Genomic DNA, 21,842 nt, shown 5'->3' with positions numbered 1-21,842 from the left:
TTGAGAAGATAGGAGAGGAGAGAAGAGATTACTGCTCATGATTTGGGAGGATTTATTTTAATCTACTTACATGTGAGTGACTTTGTTTAAGTTGTTGAAAGAATAAGCCTCCAATACCTGCAGCACTGTATCTATGCTGATATAGCTACGCAGAAGAAAGACAGAGAAATAAAATTCAAACAGATGAAAAGTCAAGAGAAGAAATCATTATATGAACAAAGTGATTAAGCCATCATTGGAAACACAAGCTAAACACCTCTCTTCTCCTCACAAATTAACCCCCAAAAACATTGCTTTTAGATCTGTGCACTGGAAACTTAAGGATAAAAGAGCTGACTTAGATCCCATTTAAATATTGTTCTAAAAACAAAGCTTTTTTTTTTCTTTTAATGTGAAATACCTTTTTCATTCTTACTGGAAGAATAGAAATGATGTGCATGGCTGTGGAGGCAAAAATCAATACACTAGGCACTAAAGAAACAGCCATATATGGTAATTTAAGGAAAGGAACAGTGTCCCTCTTCCTCTCTTGAAGGACACCTCAAGGTTGTAGGGATATAGAAAAGGACCTCCTATAAGAAACAAGGTTCAGAAAAATCAGATTTTCAGTCTGAATCTGAAAATATAGAAACATGGACCTGAATGAGCCTCAAATCTTTCACAGAATGACCTTCAATGACCATGAAGGCCTTTGCCATTGGGTTACTGACAAATGGATTCAGTAGGGAAAATCAGAAGAGTGGCAAACTGTGGATCTTTTCTTAATGGCTGGGATATAAATACATGAGAAATTAGGTTTTGGAGTATTTTTTTAGGATTTTAAAGTCAATAAATAGCATCCTAAAGTATATGCAGAAGTAACCAATGCAGTTACCTTATTTCAGGGGTGTCAAATTCGATCCCATTGCAAGCTGTATCAGGATTTTGTTTGCCCTTAGGGGGTGGGGGTGGCCTGCTCATCACGGCCGACTGATTGGACATGGCCAGGGTAGTCCAGGGCTGGAGCGGCATGGGCCAGTCCCTTGCCATCTCTGGGACAGCTCTAAGGATAACTCTGGACCTATCATGGGCCAGATCTGGCCCGCGGCCTGCGTCTTTCATACATCTGCCTTATAACTTCAATTTTCAAGAGTTCAAGGACACTCAATGTAGAATGCATCAGAAAAATCTATAAATGCTGAAAACATTATTTCATTTTTAGCTGGTATTTTTCAAAACAAGACATTCAGTTTCCTGGTAACTGTCTGGCAATTACATTCTAAATGGCACTCGAGTATTTCATGGTTAAGTGGGTTGGGGCTGCATATGCACCCGAGATGATACTATATAAAAGACAGAAATAAACGAAAAAAGTTTATAGAAGAAGTGAAAATAAAGCAGAACCAAGTCTAGGAGCTTTACAGTCTCCCATGTTAGTATGGGTGGTACCTAACAAAATTTGATTAGCTGAGCTAAAAACAAATCTGATTGACGTAGAAATATGCAGTTCTCAAGTTTGATACTTGTGGACCAGTGATCCAAGTCATCACTGCACGTTTCAAGCCTCACCTCTTTTTAAAACATGTATCAAGTTACTTTGAGTTTACTCTCCCTCCTCCACTCCTTGGACAACCCTGTAGTCAGCATATTTCCTAGGCAGAAGCGAGCAGAGGACATTGGGGGAATGTTTGTTACTGAGATGAATAGCTTAGGGTTGTGGTGTTGTTCATATATATTGCTTCCTAATGATATAAGCAAAGCTGAAATAAATTTATAACTAGAGGTCAGATGCTCTCTTATTGCATAGCCTAGAAAGGAGGGAAACAACACTCCTTGAAGGCTTTGAAACAGCTTTGGCTGAAATAAATTCAATACAAGTTAAAAGAGATTCTCCTTTATATTCTTCAAGAGCTATAGCCCAACCTCATAAATATTTGAATAGGGTCAGGGTCTGGCTATGTTTGCATTGTGCTTATCTAGTTCTTACAGCAAAGCTGCAAGAGTGCATGATGCTACAAGAGTTTGTTTATCAGCCAGCTTGTTGTAGAGCCTGACGCTGATAAGAGCTGCAAGGACTTGTTTGCCTCAAAATCACCCACTAGTTTTGGTGCCTAAGGGAGGACTAGTACCTAGGTCTCTCGGCTGTTTATCCAGCACTTTAATTACTAGATCATACTCTCTCTCTCTCCTCCCTCTCCTTCACCCCCCCCTCTCTAGATATTTAAATGTTTCTACCCTACAAAGGTAATCGTCAATGGAGAGGCAATCAGTATTACTAATAAACATGAAACTGTAACTCGGCAAAACCTCGTAATTATCATAGCAATTACCTATATAGATATGTATTTCTAAACCAGAAAACATTATAATCAATACAACCTGGGTGTTTGTATACATCCCTGAGCTCTTTTCCTCCCCACACACTGAAAAGAACTAACATGTTTGATTTGCGACCTAACCTATATATCTTCAGACTTGAAAAATTGTTGTCAGCACTCCCAAGTAAACTAGCACAGCTGAAATTGTTTAACCAAATATATTCTATAAATATATTGCCATGGTTCAGACAATGGCTTAGGGAATCTGAGACAAGATAATTCATTTTTCTATCACTTCATCAAATTTGTGCAATTGTTGATGTGGGTTGTCTATCTGTCTGCCTGCCTGTCTCTCTCTCTCTCCCTCCCTGTCCCTCTCTTTCTCTGAGCATTTGTGTGTGTTTTTGAATCAGTATTAACTCCTGGCAACCACCTGAGATAGTACTGCAGTGTTATTGCCAAGATTTCTGAAGTCCATTTACCATTGCCTGGTTCCTAGGATTAAGAGGGAGTGATTGGTTCAAGGTCAACCATCTAAGGTGGAAATCTTATAACTCACACTCTCCCCATTTCTAGACTGGTGCCTTAACTACTGTAGTACAGCAAACTGGCTGTCAATCCTTTCTTTTTAGCCTGAAGCATTAAACAAGCAATAGAGCAAATATTGCTTATTTTAAGAAAATAATGTGGGTAAAAACTTACATCCTGGAGATGTTAGGTAGTCTGGAGAACGCTTCACTAGGAATTCTTTTCAGATATGTATCCATAAACCTCCTGTAGGAACAAAGCTTAAAAAATTAATATATTTTCAAGATGATTATGCTGTTCAAATTCTTTACAGTAATGGTTTATAAATCAGAATGGAAATAATAGCAGTGGAAAACATGGATTACATGACAGATGGACAGTTCATTAAGTTTGCTTCCTAACAAGTTTGAATTATTTTCATCAAATTTTATTTGTGCTATGAATACTCAAGTAGAAATTGACTTTTCCTGGAGGGTCATAAAATGAGTGATAATACAAGCATAGCAACATTAACATTTTGCTATTGTTAGTCTGTCAGTGAAATGCTCAATCACTGACTTTGAAGAAAGAGGAGATACTGATAAATTTCTACCTAGACGTCAGGTTGACATAATTGAACAAAAAATAGAATTTTGAAAGAAAGATCATAAAGAATAATACAAATTTTGTATTGTACATTTTTAAGGTTAGAGCATGAAAAAGCATTCCTTTTTCTTCAACATTATAGTACCTGTAAAAATGATTTTGCAGCATCAGAATATCAAAACAGGCAGAATTTTATACCAACTGTAAAACTTTAAGAAATTTCATCTGACATTGATGAAACCTTGTATACAAATTCCTATATCTAATTAATATTTATAGGGATTATTGCATATTATTTAATGGATTGTTTCAATATTTTATGTTATTTTATTTTAAAAATAAACTATCATAAGCACTGATTGTACTGAACAAGAAATTTTTCAAAAGTGTTGTTTTCTGAAAACTTGATTATGATAGACTCCTTGAAACAGCATAGTTATAAGTTGAGAATGACTAAGTCATGCAGGAATCTTGAAAAACATGTTTTAACTTTTAATAACTGTAATGCATAGTGCACAATCTTTCTGACACACTGCATGAGCTCAGGAGTGTTTTGCTGCTGGTTTTCATTTGAACTCAATGTATGATGCATCTCATTACAGTATCCAACAATAGTCAGCCAGCATTGATGGATTCCAATTGCCCTGATATATTTTTCAAATGTGGAAATGTCCTTTTACCACATTTGTCATTGACTGCACCTAAATTTTGGGAAAAGAAATCCAAGTTTGGATGCAGAAAATGAATCTTCAATGATACATTGCACTTCATGGTCTGGTGCTGTAGGAAATTTATCAATCAGTTGAGTGTGGTTTTACTGCTCTGTATTTTGCCAAGAAAATTCTTAACAACATCTTTTGGTATTTTTCAGGTGATTTTCTCTGGTCCCACTAACAGTCCTTCAACTGTTTGTCACTGATGATGTATCTGATCTATGGACCATCAAAAATACCTTCCTTATGCTTGGCATCAGTTATTTTTGGAAACATCTGTCTCAAATAACGAAAACCTTCACCTTCCTTGTTTATTGCTTTCCAAAATAATTTCATCAGTCCGAGTTTTATGTAAAGTGGATGCAAAAATATCTTTCTTGGTCCTCAAGTGATCAATATGCCCTGAGTGTATGATTGGGCTATATAAAGCATACATATAAGAAGCACTTGCAAAAACAGAAAATTATCCTGATTAGCAGGGGGAAAAAAACTTTATAAGATACACCCAGTGTTCAGGAGCAATTTTTTGTTGTCTAGTGCATTACAGTATAAACTTCCAGCAAGGGTGACTTTTGGTGGTATACTATTTGTTGCAATCCTTCCTCAAATTTTCCTTTATAGGAGGATTAATGCAAAAATTCTTAAATTTAAATATTTTCCCAACAGTAGTTTATTAAGCCAAAATGTAACATAGTCATCCTACTGCCATTTTCTCTTTGTTTTGTAAGGTAATGATTGTAAAAACGAAAGAAGATCTGTACTACAGCTGTTGTTGTAATCATATTTGAAGCTCATCCCAACTCCTAGAAATCATAGAGTACTCCTATACAGGATAGGGCTGAATTATTGACATGAGTATTGTCGGTAATGATTTAAAGAAGTTTATCAGAGTATATCTTTGCACATTAGTGTATATTACACTAACACATATCCTGTAGAAATCATTCTTTTGAGTACTGAAATTAACATAATCAAATCAATACCACCTATATGTCAAAAAGGGAGACAGCCTGGATAAGTCTCTGCAATTTTCTTTCTTTTCTTCAAGGTTTTTCATAAGTGGACTTTAATTGCAAGAAAGTTGGTGACCCAAGGTCACCCAGGGGACTTTGTCTCTGTGGTGAGACCAAAACTCACCATCTGCCTAACAATAACACCAATATGACCCTCGTGTGCATTCTCGAAATCATTCAAATAACAGCTCAAGCCTGTATCTATTATAAATTGGGGCTTTTTTTCTTTTAAAAATGTTGTTTACAATGCTTCATATTACAGCTGTCAGAGTATTTCTTCTGTTGTATCAATGTCTATGGCTATTCCAGGTTTCTGGAATGAATTCAGCTGATGACATTCAACCCTGTAGGATTAGTAGAGAATGAAGAGTGAGCTTCAGGCAAAATCCTATTAATTTTACACTTGTAAAATAAGGAATAAAAGCTTTTATTCTCTTTCACACATTCTTCCCAGAGAATCTTACTTTAAAAAATGCTGAAGTTTAAAAATCAATAGTTTTAAAGAAGTGTATTCTATTTATTCTTAAATTTTTCACAATTATTAATATTGTAGTGGATTTTATACTGGCTGTTTACAAACTGGATTGTCTTATTACGTTATTTAAGTCAAATATTCCAGATCTTCCCTGTGCTGAGATATATAATAGAAGATTATATAGAGAGCCAAGGTGGCGCAGTGGTTAAATGCAGCACTGCAGGCTACTGCTAGATCAGCAGGTCAGCGGTTCAAATCTCACCGGCTCAGGGTTGACTCAGCCTTCCATCCTTCCGAGGTGGGTAAAATGAGGACCCAGATTGTTGGGGGCAATATGCTGACTCTCTGTAAACCGCTTAGAGAGGCCTGAAAGGCCTATGAAGCGGTATATAAGTCCACTGCTATTGCTATTGCTATTATTAGTATTAGCTTATAAATTAAAATGATAGCATATAAATAATGGAGCAGTAATCCAACTCTGCTTATAGTTTATAAACCAATTTAACTCAAAATAAATCTTAAAGTCCTGCCTCAAAGATTCCGAGATATTGTAGATATCTCTCTCAGTAGACAGAGAAAAGAAGAAGAAGAAAAAACATTCTTTGGCCAAAGTATTTGAGTTTCATCTTCAGAATCTGAGCTTCTATAGAGCAGCCAGGGTTGATCTCCTCTAGGGATGACAAGTTTGATCGCCTTACAGTCCAAGGGACTTGCAGGCAATCAAACCCCATGGACAGTACCAAAAGGGGGGGAAAAAAGAACAATTCCTACAGCCTACATTTTTGTGATTCAGTCTCCAACAACAACCTGTCCCACAGAGATTATTATTAGCAAATTTATTTTGAAAAAGAGAAATATATTGATGAAAGAAATGTCCTTCTGGGTTCGGCTCCAAGTGGGGAAAAAGACACTGGGGACATGGAGGCTGCTTGGAAAGATGGTTTATTGGTGGACAGGACCACAGGGCTTGAGCCCTGAACAGAAAAGGTCATCACATGCTTCAATGTTGGTGGAGAAGAAGAGAAGGGCTGAGGGAGCGGCTTGCTAGGCTTTTTATAACCTGTTCAGTCCCACCTCTCTGTTTCCTGTTCCTGTGTAAGAAATGTATTCTGATTGGTTGTCAGACTCCCATAGGGCCATGCAGGAGCAACTCTCTGGGCTGTGTTTTGAATCCAGGTTTGGTTGAGTTCTCAGATACCATGGGGTCAGTTGAGGCCAATGTTATCATGCTTTCCTGTAGCTAAAGTGGAGAAGTCTTTATTATGTAAAATGGACTAGCTTGGCCTTCTTAATGGCCCATTAACAAAGTGAGGATGGGCAGGAAGCTACAGGCAGCTATTCTGTCTTTTAAAACATGTTTCTTTCTTTTCACATCGAGAAATATTCTACCTCTAGGATATTTCATTTTTCTGGGAGCGGGCTGGATGATAACTTCCCACAATATAAAGATAGAAAACAAAGGCAAGTCATTTTAAAGCCATAGCACAGAGCACTCCAGTCATGTGAGACATTATATGTTTTAGCTATAGTGCAAGCAGTGAAACTTCAGAATTCCTGTCCTGGATTGCATATACAGTAATAAAACCCAGAAAATCGGTAAGCGATAAAACAGCTTTCGGTTCTGTAGATTTTGGCAAATCACTCCAACCTCACCTCCCTATCTTATGAGCCTTGATTAATTTTGAAACTTCAAAAAACAGTTGAAAGAGATTTATTCCACTTGTTTGATCCAACCAAGTATCAGTAGTTTACACCTGATTAATTTGCTCATCTAGAATCGTCTTAGATATTATCATTCATCTTTCACATATTAGCAAGCAAAGCCCTCAAACTCCAGGAGTAATTACCAAATGGTCAATTAGTAACAATAATAAATTATTAATTGACATTTACTAATAATAATTGACCATTAGTCTAATTGACTACTAAGCTTGCCAACATGGATGACTAGTGTCTGGTACACTGTTGACATAAAGAAGTTAAAGGTAAAGGTTCCCCTCGCACGTATGTGCTAGTTGTTCCTGACTCTAGGGAGCAGTGCTCATCTCCGTTTCACAGCTGAAGAGCCAGCACTGTTTGAAGACGTTTCCATGGTCATGGGGCCGGCATGACTAAATGGTGAAGGTGCACGGAACACTGTTACCTTCCCACCAAAGGTGGTTCCTATTTTTCCACTTGCATTTTTGCATGCTTTCAAACTGCTAGGTTGGCAGAAGCTGGGACAAGTAATAGGAGATCACTCCATTATGTAGCGCTAGGGATTTGAACCGCTGATCTGCCAACCTTTCTGATTCCAATAAATGGAGACAATCAAAGTGAAGCCAAGAGTCATAAGGGGGCAAAGTATAGGAATGTGATCTCTAATTGATACAGAAAAATAAAGTGCTTCTACAACCTGCATTTCTGTGATTGATTCTCCTGCAACAACTTGTCCCACAGGGATAATAAACCAAGGCAAAAACTAGTCCTCCACTTACAACAGGTCATTTAGTGACTGTTCAAAGTTACAACAGCACTGAAAAAGTGATTTATGACTATTTTTCACACTTATGATCATTGTAGCATCCCCATGGTCACATGATCAAAATTCAGATGCTTGGCAAATTACTCATATTTATGATGGCTGAAATGTCCCTAGGTCATGTGATCACTTTTTGCGACCTTTTGACAAGCGAAGTCAATGGGGAAGCCAGGTTCACTTAACAATCGTGTTACTAACTTGACAACTGCAATGATTCACTTAGCAACTGTAGCAAAAAAGGTTGTAAAATGGGGCAAAATTCACTTAACAATTGCCTCACTTAGCAATAGAAATTTTGGACTCAATTTGGTCCAAAGTCAAGGACTACCTCTAACTGTAAAAGTGCTGATCTTCCCCCAAGATTGATATTGTCAGTTATATCCCTCTTGATTTAGTCTACAGAAAAAAGAAAGAACATCTTAAATTTTTACTTATGTTGAGGTAAAAAAAAATTGGGCACCAAGCCGGTAGTAATGGCAGCTGAAACCCACCCCTGAATATAACCATAAAGGGTAAAAAATCAATTCTGTTGAAAAGAAGTCAAAATCCATAGTGAAAAAACCATCCATATAAATCAATTGAAATTTTAAAAGAATCTAATTTCCAAGCTTCCATTTTTCAGTCTGTCTGACTCTTGACTCTCAGACAGTTCGCATTCCCACAACAGCCAGTTCACATGGGTGAAACCTGGGTTTTTGATACATAAACATAGAGAGCTCCTCCTACACTCCCTCTCTCCCTTTCTGTCTTGAAAGGAGAAAGACTGCTTTCTTTAAGCTAGAAACAGAAGCTGCTGAATTGAGGCAGGAAAGGAGTGCCACAGCCTCAGCATTAACCGATTGGAATTTCCAGGGAAAAGGGGAAATTTAGAGAAAAAATTGTTTCCAAAAACCTTGTTTATTTCTGTAGAAATAGATAAAGGTTTTTAGTTAGGCATCAGAGCTAGACTTTTGATTTATTTTGCTGTGCACATGTTAGAAGTCAACTTCTCTCAGACTCCTATTTTTTTGAATACTTAAGCTTGGGGTAAGGAGGTTCCATTGAGTTCAAGTTTTACTTTTTTCTCTGTGAAGTTCTTGACAGCTGACATATTTTGAAAGCCTGTTTTTAATTGTACAATGCAATTGAGGGTTTTTAATTGTAGAATGTTTCTTGATTTTTAGGCTTTTATGATGCGTTTTTTTATTGTATGCCACCCATAATCATATTTTGTGAGATGGGCACTGATAATTAATAAAGCCAGATCCTGAATGAGGTTGCTAATTAAAATAATCCATCAGGAGGTGTTTTTAAATCTTTTTTGTAAATAAAATTTGATTTTATTCATTTTTGCAAACTTGCAGAACTGGAAATGTTATTTTCATGAACCTTTTTTATTAGCCATAAGGGGAGTATAGGTTATGCTAGTACACTCTCTCCCATACATCAAAGAGAAGAGGCACCTCCAGGAACATTACTGATAGGAATATTTGTGAGGCAGCTGAAGCTAGGCCGGAAGTCAGGACTGGGAAAAGTCTTCCAGGAGGGCTTGAGGAAGATAAGATTTCAGACTTCTAGAAACCCTGTTCTACCAATACACAAATATTTCTTATGAATGATATTTATAGTTTGATTGAGATTGGTCAATTTTATCTGAATTTGAATTCATAGTTTTGAGCTGGAAAATAATCTGTTTTTAGTGCAAGTTTTTCAAGCTGGAACCTTAATGGTACTTAGACTTATCAACAGTACTTAGTCTTAGACTTATCGTATAAGACACACCTTTCCCCCCCAAAAAGAGAGTGAAAATCTGGGTGCATCTTATACATTGAATACAGTATTTTTGGCCTACCAAAACCCCACCCCCTTTGCAAAAATGGACATGCAGAAGGTTTGGGAGGCCTGCAGACTGCAAAAACTTTTTAATTTTTTTTTAAAACTGATGCATCTTATACTCTGGTGTGTCTTATAGTCCAAAAAATATGGTATATACCACTTCACATTGCTTTACAGACCTCTCTAAGCGGTTTACAGAGTCAGCATATTGCCCCCAACAATCTGGATTCTCATTTTACTAACCTCAGAAAGATGGAAGGCTGAGTCAATCTTGAGCCTGGTGAAATTCGATCTGCCAAACTGCTGGCAGCCGGTGATCAGCAGAAGTAGCCTGCAGTACTGCACTCTAACCACTACACCACCACGGCTCGTAAATGAGAAGTATTTTCATTCTTCTCATCCCTACCAGGACTATATATCTTCCTCAGTTTGGGATTCTCTACCAGAGGCCTTAGAGTTGAAGGGTCTATGTGGCATCTTCGCTATTCCTGGTACTGCATTTTTATGAACAGAGAGCTTTGATGTTGTTCCAAGCATCTGTTGGAGCTAATTTCTCAATTTATGAGTCAGAGCTCTAAGTGCTCCTAGGACTACCACGAACACTTTGACCTTTACTTTCCAAATCCTCTCTTCTGCCCTGGTGCTTCTCCAGCTTTTCATACTCCTTCATGATATTGCTATCACTTGGCACAGCTACATTTATCACCATCATTGCCTTCTGGATATGTTGTATATATCATGATTTTTGAGGCAGTGATGAATCATTATGAAAACCAGTAACACACACACACACACACACACACACACCGCCCAGGGGAGTGGCTTCCAAAATTAACTTAAAATTGCAACCAAAACTCTCAGAACATAGGGACCAATGAGCTCAGTGAGCATTCTCATATTTCCATTACAGTTAACAGCTTAGATTCAGTTCCAAACCTCATGAACTCATGAAAGCAGCTGCATTCATGGAGATTCATGGAGATGCATACAAGTACTAGGTTCTTCTTCCCACATTTCACTTTCTGGATTCAAGCTGCACTTTGCATTGTCTTTAAAACTGAGATGGTGGAGAATCAAACATTCAGAAAACAAAATGCAGAGAAAAAGACTAAGTCCAGTGGGATCAAGATCTGGATTGGTATGCATGATCAGTTACATGCAACTGATTTAAAAATATGCTAAAATTCATGAGTAGCTTAACTTGAAAGCTTGTTGAACATTGCAGCCGCCTTAAAATATTAAGGTTAACAAACCTTATTTAATTCAGTCACTAGGCTGGATTCATACTATGCTGAGTATTGTATCTGTGTACTCACAATGTCCGTGTGCTCTGTGGTAGTGTAGGGATGAAATTGATCTCCATACAAGTTATTTTATAGTGTCCCCATTCAGAACAATCACACGAGGATGAAGGGCACACTTCTGTCCCTCCACTTCTCTGGCCCATTTCCAGCAGAAGCAGCAGCTGAAAGAACATTGGTGGCCACAGCATCTTCTTGTTCCTACTACTGCAGCAGCTTCATTATCTTGTGTAATCTTTTGCACCAGAGAGAAGAGAGGGACTAATTAAGATGCTTTTCCTGAGAACAGCTGGAATCGCCAAAGAAATGTCCCATCCACCTAATTATTTCCCACTTTCTCTAAAAGCAAAAATAGAAAAAGGAAAATAAGGAACGTACAAAAATACAGTATGTTATACAACTAGCCGTCAAAGCCATGTTGTTGCTTATTAATTTCAATATGTCTCCAGACCAGTGGTGGGTTTCAAAATTTTTTCGAACCTACTCTGTGGGTGTGGCCTCCTTTGTGGGAGTGGCTTGCCGGACATGTGACCTGGTGGGAGTGGCTTGCTGGATATGTGTTCTCTCTCCCTCTCTCTCTCTCTCTCTCTCTCTCTCTCCCTCTCTCTCTCTCCCTCTCTCTCTCTCTCTCTCTCTCTCCCTCCCTCCTTTTGTCTCTCTGTTCCTTTTTCCTTTTTTTCTTTCATCTCTCTCTCACACTTTTTCTTTCTTTCTTTTTTCTTTCTTTCTTTCTTTCTTTCTTTCTTCCTTTCTTTCTCTTTCTGTCTCTCTGTGTGTGTGTGTGTGTGTGTGTGTGTGTGTGTGTGTGTGTCAGTGGTGGGTTTCAAAAAAATTTGGAACCTCTTTTGTAGGTGTGGCCTGCTTTCTGGGTCCACTGGTGGAACCTCTTCTAACCAGTTCGGTAGATTTGACGAACCGGTTCTACTGAACTGGTGTGAACTGGTAGGAACCCACCTCTGCTCCAGACCCACTGGACATTAAAATAAGATGAAAATAATAATAAATATGCTGAAACATAAAGAGTAAGTTCTGGGCCATTCAAAATCCCACAGTAAGTTTCTACTACACGGGCTTCTGGGAAGCATATTCCTTTTCAATCAACTAAATGCCTTCCAGAATGCTGAACAAGGCTTCTGTATGTTGTATTAAAATACTCATACTGCCTAACTATAACTTGAACATTTTCTTTTTTAAGTAGTCTGTCTCTTTTGGCACGTCTCCCACAAATCTGACCTGAAAGTCTTGCTTTTTCAAGAATAAAAACAGGATGTCAGAATTGCCGTGTTACACTGTCCACAGCTGTATTGATTTGAGATTATATTATGACACCAGCCATGGAAAACTTATCATATCAAACAACTAGAAACTACATAAAGAACAGTTGGGATAGTGGATTAAATCCTTTGCTTTGGAGGAAGAAAGCCGATTGAGAAATTATTTGCAATATATTGCAAATTAAACAATGCAATAATTTATTTTCAAACATTTTGCAAATCATAAGCAGGGATTGTTTATTTTCAAATTCAAGGCTTTGAGTATTTGAAAATCTGAGAATTTGATATTTTGAACATTTGAATTGCAAGGATTCAAGGCCGAGGAACTTTTCCTCAGACTTGAATCCTTGAAATTCAATTTTGAGGAAATGTGATATGATATATGGATGAATAGTTAATGAAAGGTGAAACAGAGTTGTAAGCTGGTTTGAATATGTGCAGATAAAACCTCTAACAACATTGGTAGCAACATTAGAATAGACAAAAAAACCTATACTCAAAAATATAGTTGTTTAGAATAAAGCATACAATTCCAAAATATATAAATAATTATAAACAATTTAAAATCTGATTTGCAAGTTAAAGAAATCAATTATTGAGTGATCTTAACAGTAAGCTAAGTATTTCTGAAAACCAGCAATATTTCTGGAAAGAAAATCAGTCATCAATTTTCTATATGAAAATTTCTATATAGAAATTGAATAAATGAATAAAAATAAATATAGAAATGAATAGTAAGAGAAAAGACATGTGAGATTTCCAATGAAAAAAAAATAATGAATATAAATTATAGCTCAATATATTGAAGTTATAAATCTCAAACAGACTTTCCAATTCACTTATAATGGACATTTTCAAAAATAAAGAATATATTCTATTTGTGATAAATAGAATATTGGGTTTTATCATTTTTGAACTAATACTAGATTATGAAACTTCAACATATGGAAACAATTTCTTATATGCCTTTTGTATCTAGAATAACCTAAAAAAAGAGAGGAGAAAACAGTTTTTAAAAATTGCCCAGCGTTTTTAATTTATTCATTACTTGTATGAACAATCACATTTGTTGTCAATTAAAAGTGATGAAAACTGAACATTTTTAATTAGAACTACTATCTTAAATTTAAAATAAAAAAATAAAACATGATATGATTATAAACTTGGGATTGCTTGCAATCAAATATCATTTAACTGCTATTATATTGAACAGTAAGATTTAAACATAGGTTTGCTGCCAAAAGTTATTAATGCATATATAATTTGCATTTCAATGTTAGCAATAATCAGGGGTGGGGGGACTTACCAGTATATTTTTTTCTAAACACAATTGAGAATCTCAACATTATTCCCCAATGTATAATGCCATCGGTTAGAAATTCTGAAAATGGTATCTTATAGTATTATCTTATATACCAACCAAAATTAAGTTCCGCCAGACACAACACAGCAAGGAATACTCAAAGGTGCTTTTTTCTTTCTCTTTATTAAGACTTGCAAGCAGCTTTTGTGCTTGCATAACTGTCAGACAGTTATCAGGTGAAAGTTCCTGCCCTCAGGGAGATAAAATTGTGAAGACACCTGCCAGGCTGAATATCCACCTGTTGCCATTTGGGCCCTCTGCGCTCCAACTATACCAAGATTTTTGAGAGTTGTAGCAACTCTTCATATGGAAACTCTCCACAAACACACCAGCTCTATTTTAAGGGACAGGAGGTTTTCCCCACTTCTCCATCCTTTTAGGTCAGTTTTTTTCAGCCTTGGCAACTTTTAAGATACATGAACTCCCAGAATTCCCCAGTAAGTACAGTGGCTGGGAAATTCTGGGAGTTGAAGTCCACACAACTTAAACTTGTCAAAGTTGAAAAACACCATCCTGAACACAGCAGTATAGATACCAACTACATCTGTTTATTGATCCTCACCGGGACTCGCAGCTCAGTGAGAAGACGGTCGCTGTCAAGGAGGATGTAATCCTTTCTCGTCCTCTTCTCCCGCCCAGCGCCTTCTGAAACACCCGGCCAGAAGCTGCGGAGAACCCTCCAAAGTCCCATCAGGGTTGGACGACAAGGCGCCACAATTTGCCCGAGTGGCAGGTATAGAAGGCAACTCCGCTCGGCACTCTGGAGCAACATCAGCGCCAGCAGTGCCTTCAAGGCTGGCGGTCGGTTGCCATCTAGTGGCGACAAGCCAGATCGCACCGAGTCGAAAGCTTTCCGTCAAGAAGTACGTGAAATCGCGAGTTAATGCATCTGCTTATCGATTCGCTTTAGTTCAAAATTAATTATAGCCCCAAACCACCTATTTATATTCCGCTTTTTAAATTCTTCTTAGTGCGGAAGGCGGTTAATAATAATAGAAGAAGAAAAAAAGATACGCCTGCGTTCACCCAAATCCTCCACTAAATGAAATTAGTGATTCACTGGAAACGTTTGCATTACATGCTTACAGTGATTTATCCAACTGGTCCAGTTTCTGGGCTTTCCCAACCCATTAACCGTAATCTAACCACACAGGCTGAATCTGCATGACTAGCTATCTTAAAATGAAATTTAGTTCAATCTGCAGAGCCATAAACTAGACAACCATATTGTGAAGACCCAGCCCAGGTAGTCAGTCTGTTTCTCAGGAGCTCCCACAAAGTTCAATTAGTTAATATAGTAAGTCCATACAGTAGGCCACACACTGCCATTGCCATGTTCTCTGAATCATATGTGGCTGTGATCCTTGTAAACTGCCTGACAATGTTCCAGGACCAGCCTCGCATAAACAGAAAATATGCTCTATCTATGGTCTCATGGTATTCACCCCATCTAGCCAAATTACAATTTAAGTTAAGGCAGTGATGCCTGGATATTCTTCCATACACAGAGCATACAGTAATCCAAAAAGGTTTTAGACAAAACTATGGGGCTATAATGTGGTTAAAGCCCTGGAGTTAGGACCAGGAGCAGGAGCAGTCCCTAGTCCACCATAGATGCTCATTAGAGATTTAGGTTTTTTTAAATGATGTACTGTGGATCTGCCAGTGGATTTAAAAATTGTTTTAAATTTACACTATGTAAGAATACAATAGGCTATTGGGGAAAAATCATTACCTTGGGAGTTAAATTGTAACCTTTTTCCAAATTATAGGAAATAAGTGTTTTCCTTTAGTTTGCATTGGTCACAGCCCATCAGGAATAGTGGGGTTTAGTCTGGGTTAGTCTAGTCCAGGGGTCAGCAAACTTATACACCCAAAGAGCCATTTGGACCTGTTTCCCACAGAAAAGAAAACACCGGGAGCCACAAAGGTCCTAACTGGAAGCCCCCTGTTCAATTCTGGAGCTGACCGGAAGTTCAGTTCCCCCACTATAGGGTCTCTTCCTAGCGTGGCGTACTTTTTCCTCTGTCATAACCAAAAGCCCTATCAATTGTGGAGACAATTGGAAAACCCTCCCCTTGCCATAGAGTCTTCTCTTGGCACTGTGCTTCTCCCCCTCCCCCCACGGGAAGCTCCTCTCAAAATTGTGGCACCAACTGGTGACGGAGCCGCAGCAGAGAGGAAAGAGCCACATGCGGCTCCAGAGCCGCAGTTTGCTGACCCCTGGTCTAATTAGACGAATTTAGAGAAATTAAACAGGTTTGGAAAAATCAACAAAGATGATTGTAAGGATGACACTGATATATAATTTTATGTCATTTTATTCTATTTTATATATTTATGTATCAAATTATATTGTATCTTATCCCATAACTATTGTATTTTACCTTACTCTTATTTTAAATTGTTTGTAGAAGATTTTATTGGCAATATGTGTCTGAACCTTGTGCTTTGATATGACCTATAGACTAATCAATACAGCTATCATATCAAACAAAGATGATTGAAAATTTTAAAAAAACAACTGAAAGAGATTGAAGCAGCTGTGCAGGGTCTATGGATTCTAGTTACAGGACGGCATATTTCCTCTGAATGTTAGGGGTGGGGGGGGGGAGTTGCTTTGTTGCTCTCCAGTGAGTTTCACACACCATCGGTTATGGCCATTTATGTCATCTGTCCTGGTCTCATAGCCAAGTAGGATTAGGGTTAGTGGTTGATAAATAGAAGTTTATGCACCTGTGCTGTAGTTACAGCAACAGCATTCCAATTATGTCCACTTCAACAATTATATAAGACATGGTGTTCTGCTCTTCACTAGGTGTATTTAAGCAAAGGCTGGCCAGCCAATTGTCTGGGGTGCTTTAGGAATTTGGATTTCCAAATTTCCAGACTAGCTAACTTCATTTCTTAAACTGTTTGCTTATAAGATTCTAAGTTTCCTTCTTTGTCTTATTGAAAAGCCAGCAATTGTTGGAAATAAAAGTAACATCGTCCATCACCAATCCCATTTCCATGTTTTAAAACAAAAACAGCATCTGTAATTTGTGTTTCGCTCCTATTTGTGATGTGGTTGTGTACTTCACTCTTCTCTTACCCAGTGCGTTCCAAACAGCTTGAAATAAAATCCCGATCACCCCTTTTCAGCTTTTGGGACAGCTCGTTGTAATGCAACATAATTGTAAGGAATATGACTGGGAAAAACCACGCAGAGCTGACATTAAGTGCCTACGCCTTTAAGAAACAGGCGCAGCCTGACTCTCTCTATTACCGCTTGCTGTACTGGTTCTTCGGCAACGAGGAACGGCGCTTCTGACTGTTCCTTAGACGGCTCGTCGCGGAGCATTCTGGTAGCTGTAGTTTCCTCTCGACTCGAAACAATCGGTGCCTCGGGACATTCGAACTACGATTCCTAGGATGCTAGGCGCCCGAGGGGCACTGGCGCCTTGCGAGGCCGCTCTCTCTCGGTGGCAGGGCGGCTAGTTCAAGTTGCCATAGCGGCAGCTGGGCGGGTGTCGGACAGTTGGAGACGGAGGCGTCCGGGAGTCATGCTTTTTTCCTGACAACTATTCTCATGTGAGAAGGCACGGGTTAGTCCCGGGATCAGAGAAGTGTCCGGGGCCCAGTGTGGAAATAAGCGTGGGGATGTTATGACAGCGGGTGGGAATGGGAGAATCGGAGTGGGTGCATCCGCTTGTGTCTTCGTCGCAGGCGCGGGGTGGAGAGAGCCATTGCCTTGGATCGTGCGATCGGGATCGGTCGTGATCTTACGCTGGCGGAACCCGAGTTTCGGGTAACGGAAATTCGGCCAGGAAAGCGTCTTTATAGTATCTGGACAAAAGAAACTTTGCAACGCTTTAAACGGATAACAGTTGTGCAGCCCGATTATGTGCATCAAAATAGAATAGAATTCTTTATTGGGCAAGTGTGATTGGACACACAAGGAATTTGTCTTTGGTGCATATCTTCTCAGTGTACCTAAAAAGACAAGATACATTCGTCCAGAATCATAAGGTACAGCATTTAATGATAGTCATAGGATACAAATAAGTAATCAGGAAACAATCAATATCAATATAAATTGTAAGGCTACAAAGTTACAGTCCTGCAGTCCTACATGGGAGGAGACGGGTGATAGAAACGAGGAGAAGACTAATAGTAATAGTAATGCAGCCTTAGTGAATAGTTTGACAGTGGTGAGGGAATACTGTTCTTGTGTCTAGTTGTCTTGGTGTGCAGTGCTCTACAGCGTCGTTTTGAGGGTAGGAGTTGAAACAATTTATGTCCAGATGCAAGGGGCCTGTAAATAGTTTCATGGTCCTCTTTTTGATTTGTGCAGTGTACAGGTCCTGAATGGAAGGCAGGTTGGCAGTAATTGTTTTTTCTGCAGTTCTGATTATCCTCTGAAAGCAGGTGATTCATGTTTTGCCCAGCCTCTTCCTTTTATCATCCTTAAGAAGTGATAAATAATTTAACCATCATGACTCATAATAAACCCTGTTTGATTTCAGCAGCCTTACACTGGGGGGAGGCGGCAATTCTGTACAGTATCTTCCAGGTTAGGAGGAAGAGCCATTGGACAAAATGAGGTGTGCAGATTGAGGTGCATTTAGAGTAAACAGATTTTGAGTACTCATGATTAAGGCAACGTAATATAGGAAGGATTTCAAGCAAAATGAAAATGAAAAGTGTCTTCAGATTATGTTTGTACATATGAACTTCATACAGTATATATTTTTTGTGGCTTGTAAACTAAAACTTTTTTTTAACTGTCTGATTTGGAAGAATTTGCTCTTATTCATTTTATTTAAGACTATAAAATAAACTATTCATTTTATTTAAGACTATTCTGTATTAGCTATTTGTGACAGTTCCTAAGTGTTTCTGTTTTCAGTTGTATATTCCATCCATATGGTTCTGTGAAGCTGCAAAGGGATATGCTTTATGTTAAAGAGGTGATACCGTTGAGACCTATGAGTCATAATTAATTTTGAAAAGAGACAAATCTTTGCATTTTAACAGTATGCTGGATGAGGGCTTAATCCTGTTTTCTGGAAAAAGTGTACTCTAGCAGTGCCTTAATGTATATGCTCATGTTCGTCTTAAGGCATATCACCACTGAATTAAATAGATTTTAAACTCCTTCCTTCCTTCTCCTCCCTCCCCTCCCTCCCCCCCTCTGCAGATGAGGCAGTTTGATAACCTTTACAGTACTTTGTGCTGTATTGGGATGGAAATGGGAACTATGCCTATAAGCTGATGATATTCTACATTTAATAGGTAAAAATGGGTATGATCCATTTGCTCCTGAATCACAATATAGTCTGGTCCTGGTTACTATAACAAAGCTTTCCCTTGCTCCATTTCAACCTACTTTTTCAACGGTTGCATTCTGTTTAATTTTATGCTGACTGAACTGAAAGTGGCTCAGCATATATAAATCTTCCCCATAGTTCTTAGTTTGACTCAACTTCCTTTTTCCTGTTGATTGAAGTTTGGAGAAGTTGTACTTAAAGTTTCCTAAGTATCTTTTTGCTATTAGTCTGCTAGGGTGTGGCTTTTCCCCCTACTATTCTGTCTATATTTTATTTGCAATTGTGACGTTCTGTGATTAGGGGGGTAAACTGTTCTGGAGGATTGTGAATTTCACTGACAACTTAGGTGAGTTTCTTCACCTTGAAGATCTGCAATGATGCATGTATTGTTTTAGACTAGCCTTTTCACTAATTTGTTTTACTACTTTATCAAAGATAGGAATTACTGCTCTCAATTCAAATGAATCAATTTTGAAAATGTCCCTATTTTTTGTGAGAAGTGCTATGGGAACTAGGTGCATGCCCTAGAGTATTGGCCTTGATTTGGAATCCCCTGTCTGGCCATGGGTCCGCTCTAAGGTAGATCTTAATTGTATTGCTACAATATTATGGTAGAAATACATGATAATAAAAGTCACTGGTTACATTATTAAAGTTTGGTTTATAGATAAATTTTGTCTAAACAGGTCAAAGCTTTTTACTTAGTTTAGTACAATCTGCAAAGTAGAGGTACCATAGTATATATACATCATGGGTGTCAAACATCATTACAGCGACGTTATGTGACATATCAGGACTTCCCCCCCCTTTGCTAAACCAGGCGTGGGCGTGGCCAGGAAGTGACGCATCCAGCCTGCGGGCCGCAAGCTTGACAGCCCTGCTATATATGATTCTTCAGTAGAAACTAGAATAGGGAAAGGAAGAAAACTGTTGTCAAGTTTCTATTATTCTTTCGCTCAATGGATAAGTGAAATCTACATTTTAAGGAATACTGTAAAGTGTTTAAAAATTGATGTTTTACATAAAAAGATGCATTTTTAAAATGACTACTCCTGACTTTATGTGTAACTTCTATTATATTTCAATTTTTGTAGTTCAGGGCATTTGTGGAACAGATAATGTGTTTCAAATAATGTTATCAGTAAGCTTCTGAGAACTGATTGGGTATAAGATCAGTTTTTGGAAAGATTATCACACAAAAGAAGGCCAAGAATTGTTCTCATGATCCTATCTCAGAGATAGGACATTGGATAATAGATTTAAGAAAGAGGAAGGCAAATTTCTGATTCCATATTACACAACATTTTACTAACAGAAAGAAAGTTCTGGCTTTAAACTGATTGGTGAGAGAGCTGCTAAATTCCTCCTTCACTGGATATTTAAGTAGAGACTGGCAACCATCTTTTAGAGACGCTTTAATTTGGATTTCTACATGGAGAAGAAGTTGCTTGAATGGCCAAAATGATCCCTTCACTCTCTGTGAATATATAAACTAATGTATAAACTAATAAAGAATATGTTGTGGCAAATAGCAGAATCAGTTCAATTCTGTTTCAGAGAAAAAGAGACTCTTAACTGGGTTGCCTTATTTCTGAATGAATGGGATCAATTCAGCCAACTTTTCCTTTTAATACTGATCCTGGCAGTAAAGTAATGAGACTTTCTTTTGCTATTTAGTATAATGTGGGTTCTGAATGAAGTTTTTGTTTTTGGAGTTGTTGTACTAAAAATAGTAGCTTTTAAAAATGTCCCTTCATGGCTAGGGTTTGCTATCGTGATTATCAGGTGCTTAGGACAAATTACTATTTGCTATACCATAATAATGTGTGAATATAAACTTTTAATGTATGTGAATAATGATATTACATGTCTGGATAAGTGCACACAGTTTACATATGTAAGATTTTTCAGAACTGCTATAAAAGGAAGTATAGTGACATCTTTGAAAACTTGAGAGTCATAACGATAACAGTCTGGAAACAATTGGTTACTATGATATTTCTTTCAAACATTCCCACCCAACACACAGAGACAAGGTCAGGCAAAAAGAATGCAGGTAGTTCTAGACTTACAACCATGATTGAGCCCAGCATTTATGTTGCTAATTGAGACACTTAAGTGAATTTTGTCCCATTTTACAACATTGCTTGCCACAGTTGTTAAGTGAATCATTGTAGTTGTTAAGTTAGTAACGCATTGTTAAGTGAATCTGACTTCCCATTGACTTTGCTTGTCAGAAGGTCACAAAGGTGATGACATGATCCCAGGATACTGCAGCCATCATAAATATAAATCAGTTGCTAAGCATCCAAATTTTGATCAAGTGACCATGGGAATGCTGCAACAGTTGGAATATGAAAACCGATCATAAGTTACTTTTGCACGCACAGAACAATTTACAGTGAACTACGCACGTGCAGTCACTAAAATCCCATATGACGGTGACATCAGCGGTGGCAAGGGAACCGGTTTGGGGGCGTGTCAGGCCTGGGTCACTGCCGGTTCTGCGACCCAGGCCTGAATTCCACTACCGGTTCAACTGAACCGGGCTGAACTGGCAGCAACCCACCTCTGCTTTGAAGATGATTGTTCTACAATCCTGTGAACGCCATGAAGAACAATGGTCAAAATTCAGACATTTCAGT

General features: G+C 38.1%; 2 protein-coding genes across 8 annotated transcripts in view; one reads left to right on the top strand and one right to left on the bottom strand.

Moving 5' to 3' along the window:
* TSHR (thyroid stimulating hormone receptor) overlaps window positions 1–14,602 on the bottom strand; it is a 37,242-nt gene extending 22,640 nt beyond the window's left edge. Inside the window, exons 1-4 of one of the 3 annotated variants that reach the window (XM_087725085.1) lie at window positions 14,448–14,602; window positions 11,264–11,587; window positions 3,000–3,071; window positions 71–145 (exon numbers count right to left, since the gene is read on the bottom strand). In XM_087725085.1, the coding sequence (XP_087581211.1) occupies window positions 71–145; window positions 3,000–3,071; window positions 11,264–11,439 (323 nt within the window). In that variant the 5' untranslated portion in view covers window positions 11,440–11,587; window positions 14,448–14,602. Of the gene's footprint in view, window positions 1–70; window positions 146–2,999; window positions 3,072–11,200; window positions 11,588–14,447 lie in introns of those variants that run through there. The other 2 variants (XM_087725093.1, XM_087725100.1) reach the window with 2 other exon arrangements.
* A 2,721-nt stretch (window positions 14,603–17,323) lies between these two features.
* Window positions 17,324–21,842, top strand: part of CEP128 (centrosomal protein 128) — a 190,554-nt gene continuing 186,035 nt past the window's right edge. For 2 of the 5 annotated variants that reach the window (XM_087725042.1, XM_087725070.1), the window contains exon 1: window positions 17,496–17,896. The gene's annotated coding sequence lies outside the window, so the exon portion shown is untranslated. Of the gene's footprint in view, window positions 17,473–17,495; window positions 17,897–19,467; window positions 19,544–21,842 lie in introns of those variants that run through there. The other 3 variants (XM_087725051.1, XM_087725066.1, XM_087725060.1) reach the window with 3 other exon arrangements.

This window comes from Thamnophis sirtalis, unplaced genomic scaffold, assembly GCF_051295495.1.
Source record: "Thamnophis sirtalis isolate CommonGarterSnake01/CBP01778 unplaced genomic scaffold, rThaSir2_p1.2 scaffold_1, whole genome shotgun sequence".
Classification (NCBI taxonomy): Eukaryota; Metazoa; Chordata; class Lepidosauria; order Squamata; family Natricidae; genus Thamnophis; species Thamnophis sirtalis.
The sequence above is the reverse complement of the archived record's forward strand: the minus strand, read 5'-3'. Positions and strand labels throughout refer to the sequence as shown.